The sequence below is a fragment of the Hyaena hyaena genome, unplaced genomic scaffold, assembly GCF_003009895.1.
Source record: "Hyaena hyaena isolate Hyena2069 unplaced genomic scaffold, ASM300989v1 scaffold_1940, whole genome shotgun sequence".
Classification (NCBI taxonomy): Eukaryota; Metazoa; Chordata; class Mammalia; order Carnivora; family Hyaenidae; genus Hyaena; species Hyaena hyaena.
In genome coordinates, this window is record NW_024082575.1 from 119417 (window position 1) to 135097 (window position 15681).

The 15681-nt window shown below is 37.0% G+C and overlaps 1 protein-coding gene across 1 annotated transcript in view; it reads right to left on the reverse strand.

Annotated features, from left to right (window-relative positions):
* DPP10 (dipeptidyl peptidase like 10) overlaps positions 1-15418 on the reverse strand; it is a 58923-nt gene extending 43505 nt beyond the window's left edge. The window contains exons 1-5 of the mRNA XM_039225164.1: positions 15404-15418; positions 13402-13493; positions 12969-13016; positions 9581-9702; positions 8305-8352 (exon numbers count right to left, since the gene is read on the reverse strand). Of these exons, the coding sequence (XP_039081095.1) occupies positions 8305-8352; positions 9581-9702; positions 12969-13016; positions 13402-13493; positions 15404-15418 (325 nt within the window). The remainder of the gene's footprint in view (positions 1-8304; positions 8353-9580; positions 9703-12968; positions 13017-13401; positions 13494-15403) is intronic.
* Between the last annotated feature and the right edge of the window lie 263 nt (positions 15419-15681).

Below are 15681 nucleotides of genomic sequence, written 5' to 3' on the forward strand. Positions count from 1 at the left end.
AACTGTTATTTGTTTGGCAAAATTCACCTGTGAAGCTGTTTGGTAAAATTCACCTGTGAAGCTGTTTGGTCCTGGACTTTTGTGTGTTTGTGGTTTTTGATCACTGACTGAATTTCATTATTGGTATTCAGCCTGTTCAAATTTTCTATTGCTTCCTGATGCAGTTTTGGGAGGTTTTATGTTCCTAGGGATTAATCATTTCTTGTAGGTTGTCCAATTTCCTGGTATATAACCTTTAATATTCCTTTTTATTTCTGTGGTGTCAGTTATTTCTCCTCTTTCATTTCTGATTTTCTTCATTTGACCCCCCTCTCAATTTCCTTATTTAATTATTTAATAGTTTTGATGAATACTGCCATAGGATTATCAATTTTCTTGATATTTTCAAATAGCCAGTTCCTGGAAGCCTCTGTGTCCTTCTAGTCTTTTTTTTTTTTTTTTTAATGTTTGTTTATTTTTGAGGGGGAGAGCGTGGGTGAGAGCATGCACAAGTGGGGGAGGGGCAGAGAGAGGGAGACACAGAATCCAAAGCAGGCTCCAGGCTCTGAGCTGTCAGCACAGAGCACAATGCAGGGCTTGAACCCATGGACTGTGACGTCATGACCTGAGCCAAAGTTGGACACTTAACCCATCTAAGCCACCCAAGCACCCCTGTCTCATTTTAGCCTTAATGATAGCCTTCCTGGACTGAGCATTCTTTCTGCAGATTTTTTTCCTTTCAACATTTTAAATATATCATGTCACTCCTTTCTGACCTGAAAAATCACCTGATAGCTTTATGGGATTTCCTTTGTATGTAACTGTTTCCTTTTCTCTTGCTGCTTTTAATATTCTTTCTTTCTTGCTACTTTTTGCCATTTCAATTACTCTGTATCTTGGTGTGGATCTGTTTGAGTTGATTTTGTTGGGGGCTCTCTGTACTTCATGGATCTGAATGTCTGTTTCCTTCTCTAGAGTTGGTAAGTTTTCAGCTATTATTTCTTCAGATACATTTTCTGCACCCTTTTCTCTCTCGCTTCTCTTATCCCAATAATGTGAATGCTACTATGCTTGATGTTAAGTATATTCTCATTTTGCATAACTTTTTTTTCCTCTCACCTGATCAGCATGATTGCTTTCAATTACTCTGTCCTCCAGGTCACTGATCCATCCTGCTCCTTCCTCTAGTCCTTCTTGGGTTCTTTATATCTGATTGTATTCTCTTTTCTGTGTTGTTGTTTTTTTTTTCTGTGTTTTCTGTGTTTTCTTAAGTGTCTCAGTGATTTCTTAGGTGTCTGTTTCTGTGTGTCAGGAAAGTCAGCTGCATCTCCTGCTCTTGAGGGCAGTGCCTTAGGAAGAAGAGGTCCTGTCGTTCCCTGCAGTGCAGTGCCCCCTGTGCCCCAGAACTGCCGCTTCAGGGGTGATTCCCACCTGCGCTGTGTGTGCACTGCTGTTGTGGCTGAGCCGCTTTTTTCATCAGTCCGGTCGTCTGCAGCGCCTCTCTCTGTCTGTTGTGGGAAGTGCTTGGTCCCTTTTGTGTCAGTGGGACAGTCTTGGGCTGCCTTGGGCTTGAGTTGTGTCAGACCAGGTGTTTACCAGAGATGCAGTAGCACCAGACTGCAGTATTTGTCTCTGGAGAAGCTGTTCTTGGTGGGTGGGGCCTTTAGTCACACCAGCTCTCTGTCTCCTGCCCACAGGAGGAGGGTCACACCTAGAGTGGTAGATGTGGTTATCTCCCCCTGTTCCTGGGACTGGAGTCACTTTGGAGTGCTGCTGGCCTCTCAGCGCTCCTTGCACACTGCCAGACGTGTGGAACCATTTTGGATGGGTTCTGGCCAAGAGCATGTTGGAGGGGTTGGCTCTGCCAAGGGCAAGGATCCACAAAGTGCATGGGGGAGGGGTGGTGGTGGTAGTAAGGTTGTGTTTATCCTCTGGGCGAGAGGCCTGCATCTTCTAGGACCAAGTCCTTCCTGGCTGGCGGGGGCAGGTCTGAAGTGCAGGGTATGGAGGTGTGCAGGATGTGCAGTGTTAGCACACAGTGAGTGTCTGGGCCTTTTGCTGGTTCCTACAGGTGGTCATGTGTTTATTCTGGGAGGTGGGGGCAGGATATGGTGCCCACCAGCTCCTTTATGTCTGAAGTCCCTCAAGGATCCCTGACTCTCCAGCACACTCATGAGATTGATTAGTAACAAAATCTCGTTTCTGTATGCCCCTGGCTGCCTCTATGATGCATCTCTGTGGGCTGTTTATTGTGCTGTCTCTTTAAGGGTGGAGACTCAGTTTCCTCTTGCTCTCAGGGTTCTCCTAGAGCTGAGCCCACTCATTCTTTAAAGATTTTTTTAAAGTTTATTTATTTATTGAGAGAAAGAGAGAATGAACACACACATGAGCAGAGGAGGGGCAAAGAGAGAGAACCAAGCAGGTTCTGCACTGTCAGAGTGAAGTCCGAGGAGGGGCTTGAACTCAAGAACCCTGAGATCATGACCTGAGCCTAAAACAAGAGTCCAAAGCTTAACCAACTGAGCCAGTCAGGTGCCCCTGAGCACACTCATTTTTAAAGTTTTACTTTTTGAGTGCTGTTGGTTGTAAGAACTCCTGAAATTCAGCCCCTCTGGTTTTTAAAGCCAAAAGTTATGAGAATTTGTCTTCCCTCTGTGTGCTCCCCAATGTGAGAGTCTGCTTCACTCCCCTCTGCACCATGGCCACATCCCTCCCTCCCTGCTTCTCTCCCTCCCTTCCGAAGACAGTGCCAGAGCCCCCTTAGTCGTGGGCTTTGTTCTCTAGCCTCTTGACATTTTCTGTGTTATTGACACTGATGTGAGTTTTACCTAGTTGTATCCCTGGGACGTGATGTGCTTAGGGTTGTCCTATTCTGCCTCCTTCTCTGGAATTCTTCCATCATCATTTTAAAGGCTTTGCTCTATTTGTCCCCTGATGAGACATTTGCAGTAATTCTTGGCTTTGCTAACATGTATGTAATGTGTGGATGTAATGTGCCCTTCTATTTTTGATGATTTAAGGTGGTTTTATTTTTTAAATAACCTTTTCTATTGGGATACATCCTGCTCGATGCTTGTTATTTTATGCTTTTCATCTTCTTTGGATTTGGCCTTTATTTCAATATTTTATTGCATGCCTCCCCGTTTGACTGCAGTTAAAAACATCATAGATATAAACCTTGACCTACGTTAACTTAGGCTCTGTTCATTTATTCCATTCCTTTTCTTTCTGTGTTTGGAAGTTTCTATTGATAATGTTTCAAGTTTGCTGATCTTTTGTTTTTCTTTTATGTAGTGTCTAATTGCATTTTCTAGTGAATTTTTTATTTTCAGGTATTTTAAGTTCGTAAGCTTCCTTTGAAAATATTCTATTTATATTTGCATTGTATTCATCCTTTTTCTTGATTTTCAAAATCATATTTATAATAGCTAGTTTAGTGTATTTGTCAGAGAGTTCCATCCCTGTCATTGCTGAGTCCATTTCTACTTACTAGCTTTTTTCTTTCCCCAGGATTGCATCACATTCTCTAGCTTCTTCACAAAGCCAGTAGTGTGTTATTGGATTCTGACACTTGTGATATTTACAGTGCTTTGGATTTTGTTCTTTTGAAATTGTTGGGCTTTGTTCTGGCATATGTTTAAGCTCCTTGTGGTTCAGATTAATCATTTCAAGGCTCTGAGAAATATCTTTTTAGTGTGGGTTAGAGTGAACTCTGCTATGTGGCTAGTGCAGCTCTACCACTAAGGCATGACTCCTGTGGGCTGTCTCCTAAGCAGTCTAGTATGTTGCCTGATTGGAACTTGTATCACAGCCCTGCACTTTCTGAGCTCTGACTTTTCCCCATCGCCCAGCTGGACGTTTTTTGCAGTAGGACTCCAGATGATCCTCCACAGTGCTGCTAAGATTTCTGTTTTGTTTTTCTCCATGTTGCCTCTTCCTCCCCCATGTATTTTCCAATCTTTTCAACATTCCAACAGCTTCAACCTTTCTGAACTCCAGTGTCTGTCTGTATTTTGACTTTGAGCTACCATTTATACTCTCCTTGGATTGTTCTTCATTGCACTGAGATTCAGAAAATGATTGCAGCCAGAAAGCCAGGGCAATTACATTAATCTCACTCATTTCCCTTCTTCCAGGGATCAGGGTCCAATCTTGATGATTGTCAGATGCTTGAAAAGTGTTTTTTATTTATTTTATCTAGTTTTTCTCTTTTCCTTTTTTTTCCTACCAAGAGGCTATTTCTACCTTTAGTTCAGTTACTCCATGACTAGAAGACAAATTTATTAATTGTCAATGGTTTATCATTGATACTTTATTGTTAAATCCAAACTCCTTAGACTGAAACATAAGACGTTTATGATCTAGCCCCAGCTTATGACCATCTAACTTTGTTTCCTGCACTGTCCTCTGAATTCTGTGCATGACTGCAGGCACATCAAACCACATCTCTTGTAAATAAGTGTCATCCTCTACAATATAAATTTGGGAACTCAGATGTTAGTAGAGGTTTATACTATCACTAAAATGTCAGAAATTCCAGATTATTTAAATAGTATATTTTCAAGGAAGCTATCCTAAACATTGAATTATAAAATTTAAAATGTGAATGCTTAAACTCTGTATACTTTAATCAGAGATTCAGCATCTATAATCTAAGAACTATCATAAAAATGCACTTAGTTGTGGATAAAACCATTTGTTTTGTATTTAGAGGAAGCCAGTGTCACTTAATATTTGCTAAGTACAATGAGGACAGTTTTTTGAAGGTAAAAATCTATCTACTTATACCTCTAAGAGATTATCTTGTTGGCTATTTATTAAAATAAATCAGTCGTTTATTAAAATGGCTAATTGACAAATGAATAATGGATACAAAGACAATGAGTGTAATATACTAATTTCTCATGATTTCTCTTTACTATCAAATATCAATGGCAAAAATAAACCTAATTACATATAAACTAAATACATAAGTATAGGGGCAGTTGAGAAATTTTTACTTCTATATAAAAAGGCCATTCATTTACTGATGGGGCCAAAAAATTCTGTTTTAAACAATATTCTAAGAAAAATTTTTTAGGAAATAGTAAAGCCACTTTGAAAATATTAAGAGGTGGTAGCATTTTTTTTCATAACGAATTCAGAAAACAATACACAGCTGTTTGGTAAAATAGTGTGAAGAGGAAGAAATGTTAGGATGTGATTTTTGAAAGAGAAGAAAATGAAAACAAAATTGGGAAGAAGGAAAGAAAAGTAGAGAAGTAAAGAGAAAGGAGAACAAGAAATGGGATGAGAAGAAGGAAACAAGCATGACTGCTAAACTAAGGAGAAAGAAAAGATAAAAATGTAAAAAGAAAATGTAACGAGACAAAGGACTTTTGAAATTATAAGTAAAGTTTTGCATATTTATAACTTGTCTCAAGTCATTGGGCATTTTAATGAAGGGTTTCTTTTCATTAAAAAGTAATATATGAAAAAAAAGTAATACATGTTCATAGTAGAGTGTTAGGAAAATGCTTAAGAAGAAAGAACAATGGTCACCTGGAAGGCTGGTAGGCAAATGCAAGAATTTTAACATTTGTATTATTATTTTCTTAAAATTTAGATACATTTCCAAAAGTTTTGTTTGTGTGACATAAACATCTGGACTCCTTAATCACTTAAAAATAAAGCTCAAACATTTTTAATCCTAATAGGACACTGATGTTGATTTAGTAGCATAATTTGATAACATTTTACTGAAAAACTACAAACATATGAACAATGGACAGGAGTTCATAAGTGACAGTCCAGTAACCCAGGGCTCAGTGGCTAGGCCTGCAGGTCAAGGGCAGATGGTTGTGTGAAACATCCATGGTGACCTTCAGCTAGGAGTTGTGGCAACCTGGGGAAACTCCACAGGGATAGATAGGGCTGGAAGAATAGACACTCCAAAACCTCTCTTCTCCCTCTCTTCAGTCATCCAGGAGATTCACGTTAGCTGAAACTTCAATTTTCTTTTCATATCCTATTTTACTTCATGTGGCCCAAAGGAATTATGATTAATTCATTAGTGTAACAAAGATTAATCCAAAATCCATTAATCCAAAACTTTATTGATATCGAATGTATGTATTTTATCTCAATACATGTCTTTTAAAAAGAAAATTAAGCACCTGACTATGCCACATTCCCCTTTTGGTTTTTTTTTTTTTTTTTGACCCTGAGATAATCACAATTGGATTATTTCACTTATACAGAAATGTTTCATTGTTTGCAGTAGATATTACTAGAAAACATTGCCTTGTAATTGTTAATTAAAATTAAATCAGAATGCACATTTTTAGAAAATCATTTTGGTAGAATATGCAATATAATATGTATTCAGTGCATCTTATGTTGCAAGTATATCTCATCTTCACAAAAAATTGATTTGCTAATTTCTCTCAGATCTCACAAAAGGTATGTAATACTCATTTTGTATACTGATTTTTCAATCTGTAAAATTCAAGCTTGCATTTTATCAAATACTCTGTTTTACTGTTATCATTGACATTAGTGTTAATACTGAACAGATTAATTTGCTTATCATAACTTCTTTAAAGAACAACTTTAAAATTTATACTAAGTAGAAACTAAATGATGTGTTTACCTATTCCCAACCACACAAAACTCCATTAGTAATTAAGCAATTGTCTTTTTCTAGAACAGGGAGGGAATCTCTATACGCTGGTATTTGAAGAGCATAGACAGTCTTCCTCTGTTCCCTAAAAATAACATGGTCTTTCAACAGTAAAGTCTAATGCCAAGACTTCTTCTTAAATATGAGGTGTGAAAGACCAAAACACAGTAAGTTGCCATTTTATGGTTGTGATTATGAAGTAGGGAAACAGGGGAATCCGTTTTAGAAAGGCTAGGTCCTGGCTCTTTAGTTTGTTTGTTTTTGCTAGACCACATTTCTATATTTTGCCTCTGAACACACCAAAGAAGCTATGTTCCCACTTCAAGGGGGAAGCAAGAAAGCTAATCATTCTCTGGGTTTTGTCCTAGGTCCTTAACACATGATAACATCTAAGAAGAACTGGATCCCAAACATGTTCCAAGGCAACAGTCGCTGCTATCAGTACCTCCTACCTTCGATGATTCATGAAATAACAACTATTATTCACCTATCACTCAACTTTGATTGGACCCTATACCCTTTTCCAACATAAAACCCTAACACCAAGCAACAGTGAGACGACTCCTCCTTTCTAAGTCTCCTACATCAATTACAAACCTATTCTGGAGTCAGACTGTCACATATGATTCCTGGCTCTGCTACCTATTAGCATGAATTGGGCAAGTTACTTAACCTCCCTGTGACTCAGTTTCTGCATCTTTAAAAGAGGATAATAAAATTATCTCTGAGAGTGAAATAAGTGAAATAAATAAGTTCATAAATCGAGGCCTCACTTATTAGATCATAGTAGCTTAATGTAAATCTTTGGACCATAAGAGTATTTACTGAATAAAATTGAAAGAAGGAAAAGAAACCTGGAAGAAAGGCGGGAGGGCAGCATCTTGCTATTCATTTTTTAAAAAAAATTTTAATGTTTATTTATCCTTGAGAGAGTGAGAGAGGGGCACAGAATCTGAAACAGGCTCCAGGCTCTGAGCTGTCAGCACAGAGCCCGACGCGGGGATCGAACCCACGAACTGTGAGATCATGACCTGAGCCAAAGTTGGATGCTTAACCAACTGAGCCACGCAGGCACCCCCTTGCTATTCATTTTTAAGCAACCATCCATGCCTTTACTTATGTACTCTACCATAATTTCTTAAACACATTGACCATATATTATTAACAAGGTCCACCCAACATCTTTCATATTGTTTGATAAAATAGATGCTCACTTAATAGATGATGAATTAAATACATAAAACTAGAAAGCCCTGGATATCTGAAATCGGATAGAAAAAATAACATTTTTCTCAAACAAACATACACAAAAAGGAGGAATTATCTATATGAGGCCCAGGAAAAAAATGAGCCAGAGCAGTAAGGAGCTGGTAGGCTGAAACGTACCTAAATGAGCCTCTTCAATCAGTCCTCTTTCAATTTAGATACAATAGACACCCTATTTCAGGCATGTAAGATCCAATTCCAGCTGTAAGATGGCTCAAACCACTTGCTTTACGGTTTCTCTTACATAAACAAAGTCAAGTTGATGGTACCTACACATCTTTCCCCATACTGGAAACACCTCTGAAAAAGGTTCTGTAAGAATATGACACTAAGAATATATAATACCTCATACCAGTGCCCACCATGACTCTTCCACATTGCCGTGTTTGTGTACTTACTTGCTGGGTTTTCAGTGTTATGTAGACTGACCATTGGGATGCCTGGGCCTGGATTTTAAAAACATATGTATAAAAATATGTATAAATATTTTAAAGACAGTTAAGTAATACTGATTGGAAAGGCTACGTAATGGTTATTTTTCCCAAATACAAGTATTTCATATTAAAAACATAATGAAACAAGCCAGATAACTACATTTCATCACTGTCTATGATGTTGTATTCAAGAAAAGAACATATGGGGAAAGAAACTATTTCCAGAGATCATTTTTGAGATTTTCCTTTCCCCAAAATGCCCTGTACTTCTGTATTTCTGTGGTTCCCAGTCTTCTCCCTACCCTTTCACTACTCAACAGAACGGTCAGTGATGCGCAGAATGCTGGTTCCGGACCCTGTGACCCCTCATTAGTTCACCCAAAATTAAATTCTGTTTACCCCTCAGCCAAGAAAGCATGTGTAATAGAAATATCATATACTAATTGAAAAAATACATTAACTGGAATCACCAAATATTTCAGATATACTAGTTAATGCAGTGTAACTATAAGATGTTCTCTTGAAGATTTATTCCTCTATAGAATTCTATCTAGAGGTCTAATGGTTTTTCCCTGACGTCCTCAACCAAGTACTGTTTTGACTACTTTGTTTCTTTGACTACTTGGTATCTACCAAGATTAAAAAAAAAATAAAAAGAACAAATTTATTCCTCAGGATGTCTCAAGTGAGGACAGCTTCACATACCGGCTGAATCAACAACATTCATTCCATCACATTATAAGGGACCCATGTCTAATGGGCAATGATTCTTATCAGTATAACCTAGATATACCATACTACTATATAAGTCTATAGAGTATTTTTACTTGATAGACCTAATCGGGGTGAATATAATGTCTCTGAATTTCAGGCTGCTAAACTCAGGCAATTGAATCTGTAGATCCTAAATCTCTTAACCTCCAAATCGGTATTTTAGTAAGAGGACTGTGGTTGTTTTGTTTTGTTTTGTTTGGAAAGACTAGGTAAGTAAGTTTATTGTTGTAGCATGACTTTGGTGATGTAAATATGCTTTTCCACTTTTTCAAAAAGTTCATGTTTAAACAGCCCTTAGTGACCACAAGTAAATGCTGACTCCCAATTGTTTTCTACATGAAGATGCAATTTGTATCTCAGTGAATCCATAACTTATAACTTAAACAAATTTAGAGTATCAAATCATATAGCTAGAGAGTATAGTTACTCATGATGGTAATAGATACTAATTAAATAAAATACTTACCTTTACAGAATAATAAGAAATGTTGATTCATAGGACTAAAACTGGCACCAAAATATGTGCACTGTTCTTTCATAAAGTTACATGAAATGCATTGACGATTCAATAATCCTTCAGTAGAAGCACTGAGAAAAGAAAATTAGAAAGGGTATCATTCCAGGTACTTGAGTGTGTGGCGTATATTTAAATATTAACATAAACTCAGGAGCTACAGCATTGCTTATATCGAGGTTCCTTGTCAGTTAGGATCTACCATATAAATGCAAAGCCAATTTCCATTACTAATGTTAAGAGATACATTTTTCTACTCTGTAATAACATTAAAATCCTGTATGCTTATAGGTATATGAAAAGTATGTACATATGCATGCTTCTAAATGAATTTATTTATGCAGGACTCAATATAACTTATTCTTATCTGCCTTTTCTCTATAGATACTTCTTTGCAAAGTTTTAAAAGGAAGTGCCCACAGAATAGCATAAACTCACCATCAATAAATATTAGTTGAAAGAACTAATAAATGTTTTCACAAGTCACACAAAGAATCAATCTCATGATTTCCTAAATTCAGAATTCTAAACATTAGAATTTGGTATCCGTCAAAGTTTCCCACTTAATAGATACACTGAAAATACTGGCACTAAAGACTTACACTGAAATTTTTGGTAAAGGAACATTACTTTTTGTGTGATAATATGTTAATCATCATGCATTCTTTGAGACATCAGGGAGGTAGGCAAAGAGAAAAGACATCATCTCTTCATTTTATAAATAAGGATGCTTAAGGTCAGAGGGATTGAGATATTTACTCAAGGCTAAATTTCCTATATAGGATCATTTATTTGATGTATCATAAATTATGCTGACAGCTGGAAATGCTGGTGAAGGTATATCTTAAACTTGGAGAAAATAATGGAACATGACCCTGGATACACATGTGTAAATGAACTATAGTCATTTGATGTGCAGTATGCTGTAGACACGTGGAGGGGAACAGGGGTATCGCGTGAACACCAAAACCGATTGAAGGTAGATGTTAAGTATAGTTCATGAACTCAAATTTCACATTTGAAACATTGTGGGCTCATTAGAATCCAAAATTTTCCTTTAATGGTCTAATGATCAATATACACTAAGCACTTAATACATTAGCCCACTTCACCCTTATACCTTACAAAGCAATCATACCTGATGGTTTTCTCTTTGAAACTGATCTGTGTGTGTGTATACATTCACACACACACACACACCATAGCATTTGCCATTTTAGTCATTTTTAGGTATAAAATTCCTTAATTAGAGTCACAATGTTGTGCAGCAATCTCCACAGGCTAAGAATGCATGCCAGTTTCCCACAGCTACTTAAATTTAAACGCTTTCCCTCTCTACTACTTTGTATAACTTCAGACTCGAGTTCCTCAGAGGATATTTATCATTACTAAGATCATAATCTAAATTATGATCATCTATTGAAATAAAAAATCCACATTTTGAGAAATGCTCATTTTGAGACAACATTCATTCTAACACTGACTTTGGCGGGATTTGTGATTCTTCAGGGTATCTCATCCCATAAATTAAGTTAACCAATGATTCTTTTTATGACCTGGGTAAGACAATGATGGAGTTTTCTGGGGTTAAACAGTAACGTTATCTTATAGTCAAGCCAACTGGCATTTGCTGAGCTACTTAAGGGGAAATTTATTGGTACTGTATTTCCTTTATAATATGGCCTGCTTCATGGGTGCAGTTCATAGATAGACTGACTATTCTGCCTCAGTCACTGGAGAGCAAAGACAAGCACACAAATCTAAGAAGTCATTTTGATTCAAATCACATTTTTGGCTAATCAAATTGAGAAGAGAGATTGAGATCATTCCATTGGCTGAAATGGGCCTAGTCTAATCTTTTGACACTGTCATTTTTCTTTGAGTTTCATAAAATGAGAGAAATAAAACTTTGATCTACTAGTTCCACCACGTTAAATTGTTCACAACTGCCATGGCTTCAAGAGAAGCTTCAGGTCACCAAAAAGACAAAAGGGACCACTACTTTAATCAAGATCTCTAAACCAAAACTAGAATCAGTCTCTCTAAATAAAGAGCTGTTCTTCCTTTGGAAGTCATTAGAATTGAGAATATGGGTTTTGGACTCTAAGAGAAAAACAAAACGGGCGCCTGGGTGGCTCAGTCAATTAAGCGTCCAACTTTGGCTCAGGTCATGATCTCATGGTTTGTGGATTCGAGCCCTGTGTTGGGCTCTGTGCTGACAGCTAGCTCAGAGCCTGGAACCTGCTTCAGATTCTGTGTCTCCCTCTCTCTCTTTGACCCTCCCCTACTCATGCTGTCTCTCAGAAATGAATAAAACATTTAAAAATTTTTTAAAAAAAATAAGAGAAAAACAAAATAAAACCCCATAACACAAAGAATATAAAAATCACATATTGGGAGAGGTGATAAAAAGAGACATTTGCTTCAAATGAAAGCAATTTATGCATAAATAAAAGTGTGTAGTGAATTAGAGGGAGTTTAGGGTGCTTTGAACATGCATTTTTACTCCCAAGGGAAAGTCTAGGCAAGTGGGTTAGAATCGGGTGACACTTCTTCAAACATGATGAATTTCCACTGAGAATACACCATGGCAGTTTTGACACTTTAAAAATGAATCTGCGAAATGGAAATTAGAAAGTGTATATAAAGTCTAGAATTAATAAGTTGCTTGACAGACAAAAATAAAAGTCATTCTTATGAGGTCCTGGTGAAAGCCTTCTAAGTGAGGAGACATTTTAATACTAAATAGGTATGACCTTAAGTATCTTTTATGAATATAACTTTCCATCTGGGAAAATTGGACAGATGAAAACATTACCCATCTAATGCTTTATTTTAGTAAGCAATGAGTGTTCCTGGCTTAAATAATGATCTTACTAGGTTTTAAACACTATGGGGGCAGGAGAGGAAAACATCCTCCTGATATACTCTTCTAAGTGTTCACAATGGTTTTATTTTGTTTGGGAATAAATTACTAGTGTACAATATAAATGCACCAAAAATTCAAAAGGAGGCTTAGCAGAAGAAAAGTCCAATGAGGAAAATATGTGAATTCCCGGGAGGTAAGTAGTTGAGAAAAGCAAGCCTTAAAAAAAGATACTTTGAGACTGTAAATGTAAAAGCAAGTGAGGAAAAAAAAATAAAAAGGAAAGCTAGACAGTCTTCACTTCAGGTCCAAACCTTCAGGCTTGCGAAGGTCCAGAGATGAGAGACTGGACCAAGAGTGTGAGGTTGCATCATGTCAAAAATGAAACTGCAGATTTTTCTATCCTATCATTAAGCTGTGAAGACGGTCATTGAGAAATCTACCTGTGCAATGAAGTTTCTGCACCTTGCTTACCTGTACAGCTGCCTCCCTCTGGGAGAAGACTCAGTGCTCAGAAAGTAACTGCCCAGGGAAAGAAAACAACACACACGTCAGGCACAGATTAGGTTTTGCCATGCTGAGTTTTCCCTTCAATTTCCAAGCTCTTGCCTCTTATTCAACCACAGGACTCTGATCCATTTGGGAAACACATCAATTTTTCTTAAAATATATCACACTTCTCTGTGATCTCTCTTAGTCTGAGTGTGTGTGTATGTATCTGTGTAAATGTGACTGTGAGAGTGTCTATCTGGGTGAAGAGTAGGTAGAGTTTTTAAAGAAAACATTGCTCTTTCCAAGGCCATGCTGTCTGGACTAGGACCACAGGAAGCAATACATAAATCTGGCAGAAAAGATTGCGTTTGACAACCATGACTTCCAACCTGACTAGAGAACCAAAAATGCTCACATTTTTTGAGTAGTTTCATCGTATGCCAAGATCTTTATCACTTCCCAGTTTCCTGATGTCAGATGCCGCACGGTAATTTGCTCACTTTTACTCTGCAAAGAAATAGAAAGTATTGATTTTCTTCTTTTTTTTTTTTTTTAATTTAAACAGCATTTCTCTGGTCAACACAAAAATACCAACTGCCTGTGTCACTTTTAATTCTGCAATTCTAGGCTAACACTCAGTTTCTTGTTTTTAATCTCAAGGATGCACACACATTCATGTAAACATCGATCTGGGTAGGAGAGTGTCTTTTCTCTGTTACTGTAGGAAAACCATTAGAAGACACTTCTAGGTGAGGACTGGCTGTGCAACACGTTGACACAGGTTGGTACCACTCATCTAAATGACCGGGGACTGTAGTTTGGACAGCTTTAAATGAAACATTTCAGAACAAATTTTATTCTAAATAAATGCTATTATATACTTTTAACCTCTACAGCATTGCATCATTGTTACAGTTTGCTAATTTCACACAGGAATTTATTTCTGAGATTATGTTGTTTTTACAGCCATAGTTTGTTTCCACTGCTATGTCATATTTTGTATGAATATAGCATAATTTGTTTTATTGGCATTTGAGCATTTCCAAACTTTTGTTCTGAAAAACAAGTTGCCTATAAACAATTCTATTAAGGTCTCCTAATGCACATGGCAGGATTTTCTTGAGACAAACACCAAGAAGTAGGATTGGTCATTAGTAAACATGTCTTCTACTTGACTAGATCATGACAAAGTATCTCCCAAAGCTGTCCCTACTTACAGTCTACCAGCAACGTGAATTTCCATCGCTCCTCATCTTCTCCACTTCCTTACTGGCAGTTAATTCATCAGATTATTTTTTGTTCAAGCTACCATGTATGAAATTGTACCATATTTGTTTTCTTTTTAATTGAGAAAATGTTCAAACCTACAGAAAGGCTGAATGATACTACATGAACACCCATGAGATCGTTACCTAGATTCACCATGCTTTATCAACCTGTTGAATATTTGCCCTCCTTCTTTTGATGTCTGCTGAATCATTTAAAAGTAAGTTGCAAACATAAGGATATTTTTGCCTAAATACTTCAATATACATCTCTCAAGATTATTATTTCCACATGTAAGCAAATCACATACACACCTATGAATATTTACATCAATATCATCTAAATATAGTCTATACCCAAATTTCCACAACAGCCCCCCCCCCACAAAGTGTTTTATGTTTAGATATGTAAATATGTACATTTCTATATTTAGATAAAATAGATGTCTCAATGTTTATATATGTTGGATTGTCATCTCTTTTATCTCTCTTAAAGAAAAACATTTATCTTTTTTGATTTAATACTGACCATTATTTAGACTCTTGGTCCAGTGAGCGGTCTTATAGAATGTCCAGCATTTTTTATTTATCTGATTGTTTTCTTATGCTTTAATTTGGGCTAAATATTTTTGGCAAGAATATTACACAGGTAATATTGGATACCTCTTCTGCTTCATATTAAGAAGAATACCAGGGCACGTGGGTGGCTCAGTCGGTTAGGCGTCTGACTTTGGCTCAGGTCATGATCTCACGGTTTGTGGGTTCTAATCTTGCATTGGGCTTGGTGCTGACAGCAAGCTCAGAGCCTGGAACCTGCTTCAGATTCTGTATCTCCCTCTCTCTGACCCTACCCTGTTCATGCTGTCTCTCTCTCTCCCAGACATAAATAAAACATTTAAAAAATTTAAAAAAAAGGAATACCATTACACGTCTTCCCACTCATGACAGTATGTTTACATGGTAACTGTGAGATATAGTCATTGTAAAAATACATTTTGCCTTTTAATTAAAAGTGGGATGATACTTGCACATTATGTGAGTATCTTTTTCTCCATTAACTGTTTACTTCATATGTTTATTCTCTTTAAGTAAAATTGGCATCAGTTTGATTTACATGCAGGTGTATTTGCTTCTCTTAGTATTCCAACATACCTTTGGTGTCCTCATCTTTCTATTTAATATTCTTTTTATTTTTTTTAGTGCTTATTTTATTTTTGAGAGAGAATGCAAGACTATGAGCAGGGGAAGGGCAGAGAGAGAAGGAGAGAGAGGATCTGAAGCAGGCTCTGCACTTTGAGCAAAGAGCCTGCTGTTGGATTCGAACTCACCATGAGATCATGGTGACTTGAGCTGAAGTGGGACGCTTAACTGACTGGCTCACCCAGGCATCCCAATATTCATTAAAGACTGTGTAGGTAGTTCATATATAT